Source organism: Pinus tabuliformis, chromosome 4_1 (genome assembly GCF_031772625.1).
Source record: "Pinus tabuliformis cultivar Carrire ecotype Pingquan chromosome 4_1, CPIR1, whole genome shotgun sequence".
In the NCBI taxonomy this organism is placed as follows: Eukaryota; Viridiplantae; Streptophyta; class Pinopsida; order Pinales; family Pinaceae; genus Pinus; species Pinus tabuliformis.
Window position 1 is genome coordinate 596,055,762 of NC_142303.1, and position 14,304 is coordinate 596,070,065.

The 14,304-nt window shown below is 38.1% G+C and overlaps 1 protein-coding gene across 1 annotated transcript; it reads left to right on the plus strand.

The window, feature by feature from the left end:
* Window positions 1–556: 556 nt before the first annotated feature.
* LOC149177395 (uncharacterized) lies at window positions 557–1,048 on the plus strand. Its single transcript, XM_089421729.1, has one exon. The coding sequence runs from the start codon at window positions 557–559 to the stop codon at window positions 1,046–1,048; it is 492 nt and encodes a 163-aa protein (XP_089277855.1).
* Window positions 1,049–14,304: the final 13,256 nt, after the last annotated feature.

Here is a 14,304-nt window from a genome sequence, read left to right on the forward strand (position 1 = left end):
GCTGAAGAAAACAAAAAAAAAAGATACTGAATAATGGTTAAATCTGTTTGTGTTGTGATCGCATATAAAAAAATTTCAAAATCAATTTCACAGCCGAATGCAGAACTGTTAACTCAGAAAAACGTAAACAGCTAAAAAACGTCTAACTTCAAACGTTCGATTTGCCCAAATGGAGACGAATTTTAAAAAACTAAAACATGGGTTTTTTTGCCAGGTGGGTTAATTAGATAACCCAGAAACCGTTTGAAGAAATTTGTGGCGGTCTGGGAGAAATCCTCAGTTCTTTGGAGCCTCTTTTTTGCCGCCGCGTGAAGAAATACGAAAATTGAGTTAATTAACAGATAGTTTGAATGCGTGATTCAATTCCGCGTGCCTGAGGAAGAGAAATCCAATTGGGAATCAACTGTATGCTGGCATCTGAAATCCGATTACACGCCTTCCATCTTATTAAACTCAACCTGTTTAGAGACGTATTCCAATTGAACACGACTCTCTGTCATTAAATCCCATGAAGTCGCTGCCACCCATCTGTGCATGTTTCGTCACTGCCGGTTAAATGTTGGGAGAAAATGGAATAAAATTAGATGGAAACATAAGTAGAATTGGGAAAGAAACAGAGTTGGATGTTATTGCAAAACACAAAGAGGATTTGATACCAGAAGTGTCAGAATGCATGCATATTTTAGGTGGTAATAGTCCACAAACTTGGAGTTGTGAGAGTAGTCTTATGGAGTCCAATGATAAAACCTTGGATGAATTGGACAGGATCCTTGAGATTGTTCACGGTGCTTCTTTTACTGAAAAGAGAAGTACTTTCCAAGCTCATTTGTCACCTGTAACTGATGTTGATCAAATAAAAACATTTATGGAGGCTCTCATGCGAAATCGCAAAATTGCTGCAGTTGCACATAACATAATGGCTTACCGGATTATCATTCCAGAAAAGGGAACAATACTGGGAAGACAATGTTTATACGTTCTGAAACCAGATCTTGTAGACAATGCAGATGTAGAAAATCCTGAAACCAATGTGTCATACAAACCGTAGAAGATCAACGGAAGTTCCGGTCAACTGTTACAACATAAAGCTGCACAAATAGCTCAGGCCAAACAATTATGTTATTATTGAGCACGACCTTAGTATCATTGACTATTTATCAGATTTTATCTGTTGTCTTTTCCATAAACCCCGTAACCCAGCTGTCTTACCTCTGTTAAACCCTCACAGGCAAACAAATTTTAAACAGAGTAAAGGATGGGTCGGTTATTAAGGATAGAACCGGAAGGGCCAAATGGTTATAGGCTGTTTATCAAACTATAAGTCCATCAATAAAACTGTTTTGCTCCATTCACAGAGTTCCTACTTGCAGACAATGAAAAAATTTTCAAAACTGATGGTTGACTGTTTCAGTTAGCTCAACTTTCCGCAGCTAGCACAACTTTCCGCAGCTAGCCCAACTTTCCGCAGCTGTTTTGTTAAACTCTAGGTTGCAGGTGTCATCAAGCAAAACAAGTCACATGGGTAGCTGGGGGAATGTTGGTACATGGATGGTGTCCTATTCATTCGATCAAATTTGATGAAAAAGACCCCGGTCAAAGGGAAGTCAAATTGTGTGTTATCACTAAGTCGCCACACTGAGTCACTGCATGTCAAAAAAAAATAATAATTTTGAATCAATGAAATGAATAAGTTATTTGCTCACTTTTCTGAAGGTATTGATTAATTTTGGACTGATGATGAAAGATGAATGGCTAACTTTGTATCCAAGATTTTTAGCTACAGAACCGTGCACATTCCGCAGCTAAAGTCCAATTCCGCAGCTGTTCTCTGATTCCGCAGCTAGAAAAACCTCATTGTTCAAATCAGCTTATCTTTCTCATACAAAATCAGATTTTGATGATTTAACTATCATTGGAAAGATCTCAACAAGATCTATACAATGAGAAATCTATCATTAGAGTTTGAAATGGCAAATAATGAAATAAATTGCTGAAAAGAAGCAACATTCAACTTGGGCACCAATTCCAAAGCAGGTATAAATTCTTTTGATTTTTCCTTTGAGAATTTGTTTCATTAATACAAATTCTTAGTTTTGTGTGTAAACATCATAACTAGAGGGATTGGCCATCTCTATCCTTTGATAATCTTACATTCCATTGCAGAAGAAGTATTAGTTTTTTTTGCAGGTTCCAGGAGGAAGGACAAATGACTACAAGAGAATGGTGTCTCTCTAAGAGACCAATTTGTTTCATAAGAGGATGATCAGAAACAAAGAGGAAATATGCTGATGCAAAATCAGATCCAAACACTTGAAAAAAAAAAAAAAAACTTTCAGATACTATTGTCTCCATCACATCCATACTTCATAATAAACCATTCACCTCATTCCACTCCATACTTTTCACTTACATTCACATACACTTTCCATCTCTTTTTGTCCATTCATAACCCACAAATAAAAGCAAGAGGCTCATTCACATGCTTATTGCCATTGCTATTTCTGTTCTCCATTGCCATTTTCCATTTTCATCTTCCATTTCCTGTCATTTTCATTCCGCAAATAAGCCCTGCTTCAATGCAAATTATTGAGTCCATAGTCCTTTGAGTCTAAGTTCTTTGTAAAAACACCTTGAGGCTTGCATGCCTTAATGGCAAGTCCTCATGCTGACAAACAATGGGAATACATTAATGTCCCTTGTTCGTCAGATCTTCTAGGTGACTCGACTTCAGCAAATTCATTCGTACTTAGCAAGATGTGTTTGGGCATCTTGACTCTCATTGTCATCAATGGTGAGAGTTCTCGTGTTGACTAGTGGCATCCATTAATGGCCACTAAGCCAACAATTTCCTACTATGTTCGACATCAGAACATCTTTTCACATAGTAGGAATTGTGCCAATGAGTTTTGAAGACATGAAGACTATTATTTTCAGCATTTTGGAGCAGATTCAACAAGTTTTAGTAGAAGAAATAAAAAATCATCTTATCTCTCTATCCATGACTCCTCTTGTTCAGCCACTTGAAGAAGAATATGATCAGAAATTTTCATCCACTACACATACAACTCATCCATTCCAAAGGGTAAGTGAAGGTACGGCATTTTCTAACTTTTGACCATAGAATTCCATAAAAAGCTAGAATGATAATTGTTGGAAAAACATTTCTCTTCCTCATTTCATAAAATTGCCAATACCATTAGTTGGGGGGGGGGGAATACATTCATATTCATATCTTACCATGTCCATATCATATTCAGGAGCTCACATACTTCCAACATATATTAATTATTACATTACTATTATGAGCATACAATGGCTTTTGAAAAAGTTCTTAAAGGATAAATTGGATACAAACAAAATCATGGTTGTCACACAAGAACCAACCATCATGCAATCCAATAAAGATATACTTTGCAACAATAATCAAAATATAATTATGCAAAGTTCAAAGATCAAAATAGAAGGCAACAAAAAAAAAAAAAAAATGGTTGTAACACAAGAACCAACCATGTTGCAATTCAAGTGAAACACTTTGCAGAAATATGAAGTTATCAAATGATATCATGCAAAGTTAAGCCAAAGCTCAAGGATCAAAAGAGTTAATGTAATATATATTGCATGAGGACATGCAATAGCTTTAGTTGGGGGGTATGTTGAGTCTTGAAAATGTCATTCATTTCCATTACACTTTCACTATTATGTCCATTATATCACCTCCATTTCACCTCCATTTCACTACTATGTCACCACATTCATCCCACTTTCATTATCATTGGGCCACCTTTATGTTTTTCCAATCTTTATTATTTCTAAGCCTTTTAAGTGAATTTGTGGTTAAACATTAGAAAATAATGTGCATATGCTTATACCTAACAAATGGGTTGAGATTGTTGACATGTGTAGGTTGAAAGGAGGCTTCTAGAAGACCCTTATGTGGCACCCCAAGGCCAAATTCGAATTTGAGTGGAAAGAATCATGGGATCATGAGGATATGTGTCACATCTCCTAATTGTATTGTAACTCTAAGAAGACATGTGTCTTATCAGTTCCTATTTTGATTAGGACTCTAGAGGTAGAGGGAGAGATTCATGGACTCTCATTAATGAGATGACTTCTCATCTTTTTGTATAAATAGGAGATCTCTCTCCTTCATTTTTTAGTCTTTAATCCCTAGTTCTTAAGTTTGTAGTTCTTCCTTAATGGCTTTTGAAAGCTTTGGAGAACTTTGTTGTACTTTGTACTTTTGAAGAAATTGAATAAAGCTTTGATGTTCTCAACATGGAAGGAGATGTGAAGTAGATGTCATGGAGCATATTAGAAAGTAAGGTAGAGTAGATTTCATTTTGTAAATATTGCTTTGTAGAATGTAAGGTAGAGTAGATTTCATTTTGTAAATATTGCTTTGATTTGATTATGTTATTTGATTGCTTTCAAGTTTGATAGATTATATTTTTCATTCATGCAATTTTAATTCATGCAAGTGTGTTCAATTTTTCTTTGATTTCATAGGTGGCAGAGGGCCCCTGCCTTGTATAGTTGTCATTTAATTTTGCATTTTATTTCACCATGTATATTAGCTGTACATAACAAAGCTTTTTGATTACTGTTGTTTTACATTTTTCTCATGTATATTAGCTGTACATAACAAGTTGTTTTGATTACTGTTGTTTTACATTTTTCTCATGTATATTAGCTGTACATAAATTGCTTTCAAGTTGATTGTAGATTAGTGATGCACATAGCCTTTTAATGAACTAATGACGTGATAGAATCATCTTGTCCTTTTGCTGAAGCAGCAAGGATACTGGGTCTCATAGTCATTAGCTCATTATTTGGTTATTGCATTTTATTTTGATTGAACTAGTTGTATATTTACACTTTTGTTTAAATACTAACTCCATCAATAACATGTTTTAAGTTCTTTTGAAGTGCTAAGTTTTGGAAGTTACCATTAGGGACATAGGCCTTATCTTGAAATCTTTATCCATACTTGTCCTTTAAAAGTATTCTTAAGACCTTAGAATAGGATTTCCATTTGCATTAAACACTTTAGAAAACAAACAAGAACAAAACCCCAAAAACAAACATAAACTATAAAACAACGAAGTAAGAGAAAGGTTAACTAAGCACATATGGTGCACCACACTTCATCAGTTTACGATACCCGGATTGATAATTTATGTAGAGCAATTTAAGACATTAAATTGACTAGACACCAAGTTGTGGAAACACTGACATTTCCAAATATGGCTTTCACGATACTTGTCTGGTATTTGGTCCCAGAGGCCATGTCATTAAAATTAGGTATTACCTTGACAATCATCATTCTTGTAGCCACCCCTCAGGAAACCACCTCAAAATTAGCTACACCTGCGTCGACACCAACAAGTGCCACAAAAAGGGACAAGCAGAAAGAGAAGAAGGTGGAAGCCTCAACCACTTCCTCGTCTAGGGTACCAAGACCTTGTGCATTATGTGAAGTATTCGGGCACCCTACCAAATTGTGTCCAGAATTAGAGGAGTTAAAATCTCTTCTTCATGCCCCAAAAATGCTAGTAGCCTCACCTCCACCTTAAGGAGAAAAGGCCACAACAACATGTAATAAGGCATTACACACCAACGATGCATGCGCTATATGCGTAGAGTACGAACATTACACACATCACTAAATTCCTCATTATCGAGATGCATTGGAAGCCCTCGCTCAAGCCAATACTGCGACACCATCACCTCCCACCACGCCAATGGTAGATGATGGGTCCAAAACTATTTATTTTGTCTTTGAGGAAGAAGCTACAAGCCACGTTCATCCTTGCACCCATTGTCACTATACCTATCACCCCGGCCAGTATCTAGAAGGATGGAAAATATTCCTAGGACAATATTGCCAAAACCTTCCCACCCCTGCGCCCTATGCGACAAACTAGGCCATTTGATTAATCAATGCCGAGAATTGAGCAAAATCAAAGATATTTTTCTCTTATTGGTCCATATTCCTAGACCTACCTACTCAAACCATTCTATACATATACACAATCATTGTCTCATTTGTTCCCAAGTTCATCACACATAGAACTATCAATACCTCCCGCGATTTCAAGCAGCAAGAGCAGCCTTGCGTCAAACTGAAATTGAGATTACAAATCCTCCTCCCATCACCGATACTAAGATCCATAGGTGGCCCGCACCCTTAAATGCCCCACCTCATGACACCAACCATCCATTGTCATCATGAACTACGAGAAATGTTGATACACACACCATTTATTACATTAGCACATAACCTTCATTATGTGTAGTACACACATGCAACATTTGTACCAACAACTTTCATAGTTTAGACACATGTTCTATGTTGCAAACATTTGGACAACTTAGCATACGACACCACCTGTTTCAGGTAATCCCTGAACACCATCCTCACATAGAGGAAGATGCCTTGACCCCTAGGATGCCAACATTATCTCAGGAACCTTCTCCCACTCATCACCAAGCCACCATCATGGAAATTCTCCCACCACCTGGTGCTGACGACACACAACACCACATAGGATTCATTTCCTCGATCGTAGGAACCCTAATTCACGTTGTATGCTCATCATTTCTTAGTGTCGAGACAACTTCGTCCACTGCAAAGGTATTACCACCACTGACTATGCAAACCCATCTAATCTACAGATTGTCAACATAGTTGGGTTCTACAACAACAACCACCAAGTCATTCTCTTGTTTTTCAACCAACACTGCTAGGTCCCAATCCCATCCTCATGACTTCTTGCAACCTCTATCACCATTAGATTTTTTTTTTCACTTAGATGAAGATATTTTGGAGGCCTTGATGGAACCAAAGTGTCCTTGGGATGCCATGCATCATTTCTCTTTCTTTTTACCCGAGAAAGTATTCTCACCTATTGATGCACCAAGCCACACTTTTTGTACAAAAGAAACAAATGACTTCCCACTACTAGGACATGTAGATTGGTTCAAAAATCCCATTCATACACTAGATGTATTTGACGAAGGGAATATGTATAATATCTCACCTATAGTCAAGGTAGATATTTCCACCAAGACTGACATAGTCAAAGAAACCTCGTTGGGGTCTGCATGCTCCCCAGACTAAGTGGCCTCATACATAGCCCTCTTTCAAGAATATATGGACATATTTGCATGGTCTTACTCAGAAATGCCAGGAATTAGTCCTACAATCGTGGAGCACCACATCGACACATCGCCTAATGCCTACCCTGTTAGGAAAAAATAGCGTCAACTCCACCCCTCTAAAGTATAAGGGATTAAATAAGAAATCGACAAGCTTCATAAGGCCAGTTTCATCTACCCAATCGCTTACACATCTTGGAGTTTCTAACCCTGTACCCATCATGAAGAAATAGGGCACCATTCGAGTTTTTACTGACTTCAGAGATATGAACAAGGCATGTCCCAAAGACAATTATCCTACACCCTTCATCAATAAAGTAATTGATGCATGCACCAGACACAAAGTCTTATCCTTGATGGATGGCTTCTCAGGGTGTAACCGGATTAAAATACAACATCTCTATCACTACCCCATGGGGCACATTGACCTATCAAGTAATGCCCTTCGACCATAAAAACACTGGTGCCACCTTTCAGCGGGCCATGAACTATATCTTCCATGATTTTTCTCATCTTATACTAGCCTATGTGGACGACCTTATAGTGCAATCCAAAAATCGCTTTGTAACAACCCTAGGTTAAAAGTTCATGTAATAAAGTTAATAAAGGAAAAATAATACCAAGGTCATGGGACACATATTCCAAGTTGAATGTTGGGAAAACATTCTAGGGAATCACTTGTTGTTTATTATTGCTAAGGAGAAATTGGAAAAGGCATTGGAAAAGGCTTTGAAAAGGATAAAAGGCAATATTGGCATTTTATTTATGAAAATGAAGGAAAATAGGAGAAGAGGGAGGTGAAAAGTCATAGGTTGCATGTGAGGAGGAAATTGAAGGAAAATAGAGGGAAAATGAAGAAATTAGAGACATTAATAATAAAAAGGTTTATGAGGATCAGTTCACAACTTTTTCCAGTTTAGCTTTTGGATGGTTATCCTTTTTTCAGTTGAGTTTTGGAATTGGCTTCAGAGAGGAGAAGAGCACCAAGAGGATAAAGAAAGCAAGCAAGCAAAGGAAAGCAAAGGAAGGACAAGGAAATCAAAGGAAAGAAAGGATCAAGTAAGGAAGGGTTGGATCAAGCAGCTTCAACGGGAATACTTGCAGGTGATAGGTTGCATGTATGATTTCCTAGCTGGTTTTGGCATGCATGTTACATGCATGTGTTTATTTGGTTCATTTGATGTCACTGGCATGGAATTTTTCGGGTTTGAGAGTGGTCTCAGTGTTACCTTTCCATTTCCGGATAGCCATGGTGTCATGGGATTAATTCTTGGTTGAGATTTGGATTACCGAAAGTTTTTGGATCCGGGTGAGGTGGTCTCAGGAAAATCCCAAAGGTTGGCGGTGGAGACGGTTTTCCACGGGAAGCCCTCAAGAGGAGGGTAGAGACAGGAAAATTCCTCAAGGGATGGTGAAGGACTTGATGGGCCTCCAAATTAGGCATAAATTAAGTCCCATCTAACCTTTCTTAGGCACATAAAGTCTATATTAAACCTCTCCTTCTACATTTAATAATGTTTTTTTAGCTTTGATATGTTCATAGGAAGGTTTAGAGGTAATTACATATTATGTGCCTAATATTATTTTTTTTTGCAGAATATTGAGAGAAAATGGAGTAAATTCTGAATGAGATAATATAGGGACTTGCTCCCTACTACAGGTGGATCAATATTGGATAATAAATGAACAATATATTATGAAATTATTGCACAAATTATGGAGCTCCAATGATTGAGAAAATCTAGGAATGTGCTCCCTAACATTTAATGCAGATTCCTAGTGTTGAGAACCAGATCCACTATTTGAGGGAGTTTGGAGGGGAAAGCTTCCTCCTTTCAAGGAGAATTCTTCTTCATCATTTTGTATAAGTACCAATTCGAATTGGCCTAAAGGGGCATGTATTTCTTAGTCTTCTTGTGGAGAAAACTTGTTATTTAGCAATTCCACTTTCATTTCTAGCAGGGATGTACTTGGATGGATTCAAATAATGAAGTTTGACACCATTTTTAGCTTCTAAAGCTTGGTTTCCTTCATAGGATTCTGATTTTCCTTGGGCTTGGCCATTCAAGGAGCCTCATAGCCCTCTTGCACAATTTCTTTATTTCCTTTTAATGCCTTTTTCTCTTGCATCTCTTATTTCTGTATTTTCTATTCATGCTTCTTTTGTTGTAGGTTACATTGGTTAAACGATTGAAATGTTTTTTTTTCTTGAAATCAGGGTATTTATAGATTCACAAGCATGATGCATCCTTAGAACAACTTCGAAAAGCCATATTCACCATTGAGCTACTTGGATTGGTCTACAGTTCACAAATCTATAATTTCTGGAAATCCTTTGTAGCAAAATAGTAATAATTTTCTGTTATTTCTTAGAACATGTTAATGAGACTCATTTTAGTTGATTCTACTCGTATCGTGTCATAAAAACATTAAATTTAATAAAAATTTTTACCATATATAATTTTCATTTGATTAGGTTAGGCATTTGGTAGGTTAACTAGCTCACTAGTTCTTGAATTTCCAGTTTTTAGAGTAGTAATTTTCTGCTATTTTTTAGCACATGTTAAAAGGGGTATTTTGGAGTGATTCCACTTGAAATGGAGTCCTAAGACATTCTACTTAATAATTAATTTTCCCATCCCATTTTCACTTTATTTACTTGATCATTTAGCAAGTTATCTCACTCCTGTAGAAAAGCAAGGCCTCTTGTAGCACCTCCTATAGCACTGATGTAGCACGTGTAAACTTGACAATATTTGTTCCAAAAGCTTGGTTTTTGTAACACCCTCCTCCCATAAACATGCTCTGAGAGGCCACTATGATAAGATTCAACCTCCTTGGTGACTTTAAGGAAAAAGAATCAACGAAACATCACATACAGTGATCCAACATCATCCAAATAACCTTCAGTAGACAATTCAGCCACTCAGACTGCTTATCCCTGGGTCCTATTGTTGTTTAAGAGACTTAGGGGTAGGGTAATGCTCCCTAGACACTGCCCAGGTGAGTTAGTTTCAAGACTAATGCTCCCCAAACACTGCCGAGGTGCTTTATAATGCTTTCTAGACACTGCCCAGGCGAGTTAGTCTCAACACTAACGCTAGCATTCCGGGATTTGAGCCACCTTTTTCAGCCCAGACCCCGGGACACTGCCCAGAATGGAATGATCATTTAGAATTGGTAAGGATACAAGGTAACAAGGATACAAAAGCAATAATATGAACAAAATCATAACCAGACCCCTACTAGCCATGACAAACATTTTGTCAAACATATCATCAACATGTAACGTACAGGTGTAAACAACATAATTAAGTGTAGGGATATCATAGTTATCTGAGAATCACCATGAACCATTGTTTCCTCATGTCTTTGCTGCCTTATCACTTATTGGGTCATAAATACAATATCCATTCAAACACAATTAAAAGCTTGTTGAGAGCCAAACATAGTTGCTGACATAAAATGTACATATAACCAACATAATAGGAACATAAATTCAATGGACATATCGGCCATCAAAACCCATATATATATATTAGTACATTTGCACATGAAAATCAAGGAAATGAATTTCTCATTAATAAATGCAATTAACCAATCGGTGATGGGACTACCACGTTCCACCCGACCATAGATTGGTTGAGCCAAGTTTCTCTTCAGCCAATCACCCCCATGCCATATTCCAAGCATGAATGTGGGACTCATAGAACACATCAAAAACACCAATCAATGTGGATGCCACCGGAGTTCTCCGCCTACCCCGTGAGGAATTTGAGTGCCTCCTAGTCTCTTAGGATTTATTGTGCATCCGCAGTCTGATCTAGGGATCACTAGGCCCTACACCGAGACATACTCTCCAGGATTTACCATGCATTCCATCCCGGAATCACTAGGCCCAACGGAGAGAAAATACACCTCTTGGATTTATCGTATATCCTGCCATTCACTGGCAAGGATTCCTAGGACCACCGAGGCACACAATCTGGCTTTACTGCAACCCACAGACTGGCTCAGGGGTTGCTAGGACAGTGGTTTCGTGCATCCTCAGTTTGGTTCAAGGACCACTACCACCATGTGTTTGTCAATTCGGAGATCCACCCCACTCATCTTCGAATCCAATCCGACCATCCCCCACAAAATGCATGAGAGAACCCATCTCATCAAATCTATCAAGAAATGGCAAGGCTAGGCTGAAAATACTGTCACAATTGGAAAAACCCATGCCATGGTAGAAAAGAAACACATGCAATCCCATGCATGCCAAATCTAGTAAGGAAAATACACATGCAGGTTGATACCCGCAATGAAGCCTGTTGTAGCTGCTTGATCCTACCCTTCCTTGCTTGATCTTTGCTTCCTTTTTCCTTCTTTGACTTTCTTGCTCCAAGAAAACTCTAAGTGTCTAAGAGTATGAGAAAGAGAGAGAATAATGAGAGAGCTCCAAAGATAAACTGACCAAGTCTTTCCCACTGACCCTTAGAAGCCTTTTTATTAATGAGGCCTTTATTTTCTTCATTTTCCATTATTTTCCTTCAATTTCCTCCTCACATGCAACATGTGACCTTTCACCTTCCTTTTCTCCTAATTTCCATTATTTTCATAAATAAATGTGCCAAAAATGCCTTTTTTCCTCTTTAATGCCTTAGCCATTTCCTTTGCCAGAAACAACCAAATGAACACACACTAGGATGTTCTGCCCACCATCCAGCTTGGAATACATGTCCCATCATCCGTGGTATTTATATATATATTTTTACATATAATTTTCACCAGGGCTGTTACAGAACCCTCCCCCTTGGGGGAACACCGTCCTCAGTGTTCTATGACACTTATAACTAACAAGGCTACTGAAAACAAAACGTACTACCCATGGAGCTTTATAACAAATCTTGTTGCAGTATTTACAATGAAAGACCTGCTCAAAATCAAAACATCATGACAACATGACAACATACTGCATACTGGAGCTTTATAACATAACTCATTACGGTATTTACAATAACCACATATACATATCCACACATGCACATTTTCTTAACCAACAAATAAAGGATATGATGCCCATATCAACCAACAAGGGAATCTAGAGGGTCACACCTCCACCCTCAAAGTAATACCAGTATTCACCTCCTTCCTAGGAAGTCCAGAATCCACTGCAAAGTAAAATATGCATCCAATGTTCAGTGATATAATCTTGCGCCACTTATCCTCTCAGCGAACAGTTATCGACTCATTGTCCCAGGGAGCACTACCAATGTCCACCTGATTCCATCTGGCAATGCTAATGACCAAACCAAATCCATCCACAACCTTCCCTTATTTGCTACACAGTCCCTCGAGAATCCAGTCACCTCTTCCATGTAGTCACTCACCTTCCAAGTTCTACTGGCACCCTCATCTTGGGAAGTCCATCCCTTGGAAAGGCTTCCTCGCATCGGAAGATACAAAGACCAAGGCACATCCCTACCTTAAAACCATCATACCAGTCATAACATGCTCATGGAAATCAATGGACACTATTGGGTACCAGTGTCCCATAATGGCCCTGTTCTTGAAGTGCTTTACCAACATATTGTTGCCTGTTTCAATTCCTTTGTTGTCACTGCTAATTCTTGTAGTCGATTTCAATCACCCAACCGGGCATTTCATGCATTCCTGTACCAAGCACATAACTTCCATTAGATTTGAAATAATTTGAAATAAATTCACATCATACCTCATTGGTATCTGGTTAATAAGGTACATTTGTAATCCTGTTGGCTTCCTGTCACAACAAGTCAAACTAGCATATTTGACCAAATCAACATATATAAAGATATCTCATTAGGTTAGCTCAAACACAACCATCATAGATCAAAATCATAAATCACATGTAACCATCATAAACCAAAACCATAGATCACATATAATCACCATATACCATAGTCATAAATCATATGCATAATAAAATTGAAATAAAATGTTGATACTTATCCTTTCATCAATCCTTAGCTTTTACCTTTTCCTTTATTTCGTATTTACTCTGGATTGGTTACTACACCCAACAAACACCCATCACCTTCTCCTCAACCATGTGCATAGACACATAGTGTGCATGACACACATGCAACCACACGACATACCACACCATACAATACATGCATCTACACCTAACATACAACGCATACATCTACACCCAGTGTATACAATACATTGCATCCATATATACCCAATGTGAAATACCACCCAATGCATGTACCTACATAGAGTACCACACAACGAGTAGACATGCCACAATACAATAACTACATGATGCACATACATAATACCACATGCCCTTAACACAACATGTATGACATGCACATAATAGCACATGTGCACCAATACCATATGTACCACATGTACACAATACCACCTGTATGCTGCACCACATGCACAACGTGTCCACAAAATAACATGTACACAACTCCACCTGCACAACGTGTACACAACGCCAAATTTACACTACACCACTGTACAATGTGTACACAATACCACATGCACATAGTACCACACGCATGATGTGTATGCGACACCATATGTACATATCATCACATGCACGACATGTACATAACACCGCATGCTCATAGCACCTTATGTACAACATGTACACGGCACCACATGCTCACAACGCCACTTGTACAATCATGCACACAACACCATATGTACAACATGCACGCAACACAACATGTATATAACACTGCATATCCAACATGTACATAGCATCATCTGTACACAACACTGTATATCCAACATGCACATAGCACCATATGCACACACGCCGCATATACATCATGAAGATAGTACAATATGTATACAACACCCCATATGCAATATTCGCACAACCCTATTTGTACCATATTGTACATAACATTGCATAAATAACATGTACACATGCTACGTATGCAGAACACCACAAGTGCACATATCATAGATGCAACATGTACAACATATACAATGTATGCACAACAATAATACCACACATCCAAAACCACACTGTCCTTACCAAGAAACCTTGCTTCCTGTGTTTTATCCATGCTTGTCTTAGCATGCCGCAGACCACATTGCTTTCGCTTTGCTAATGTATCCTTCAACATTACCTGTCATAACATAAATATAGGC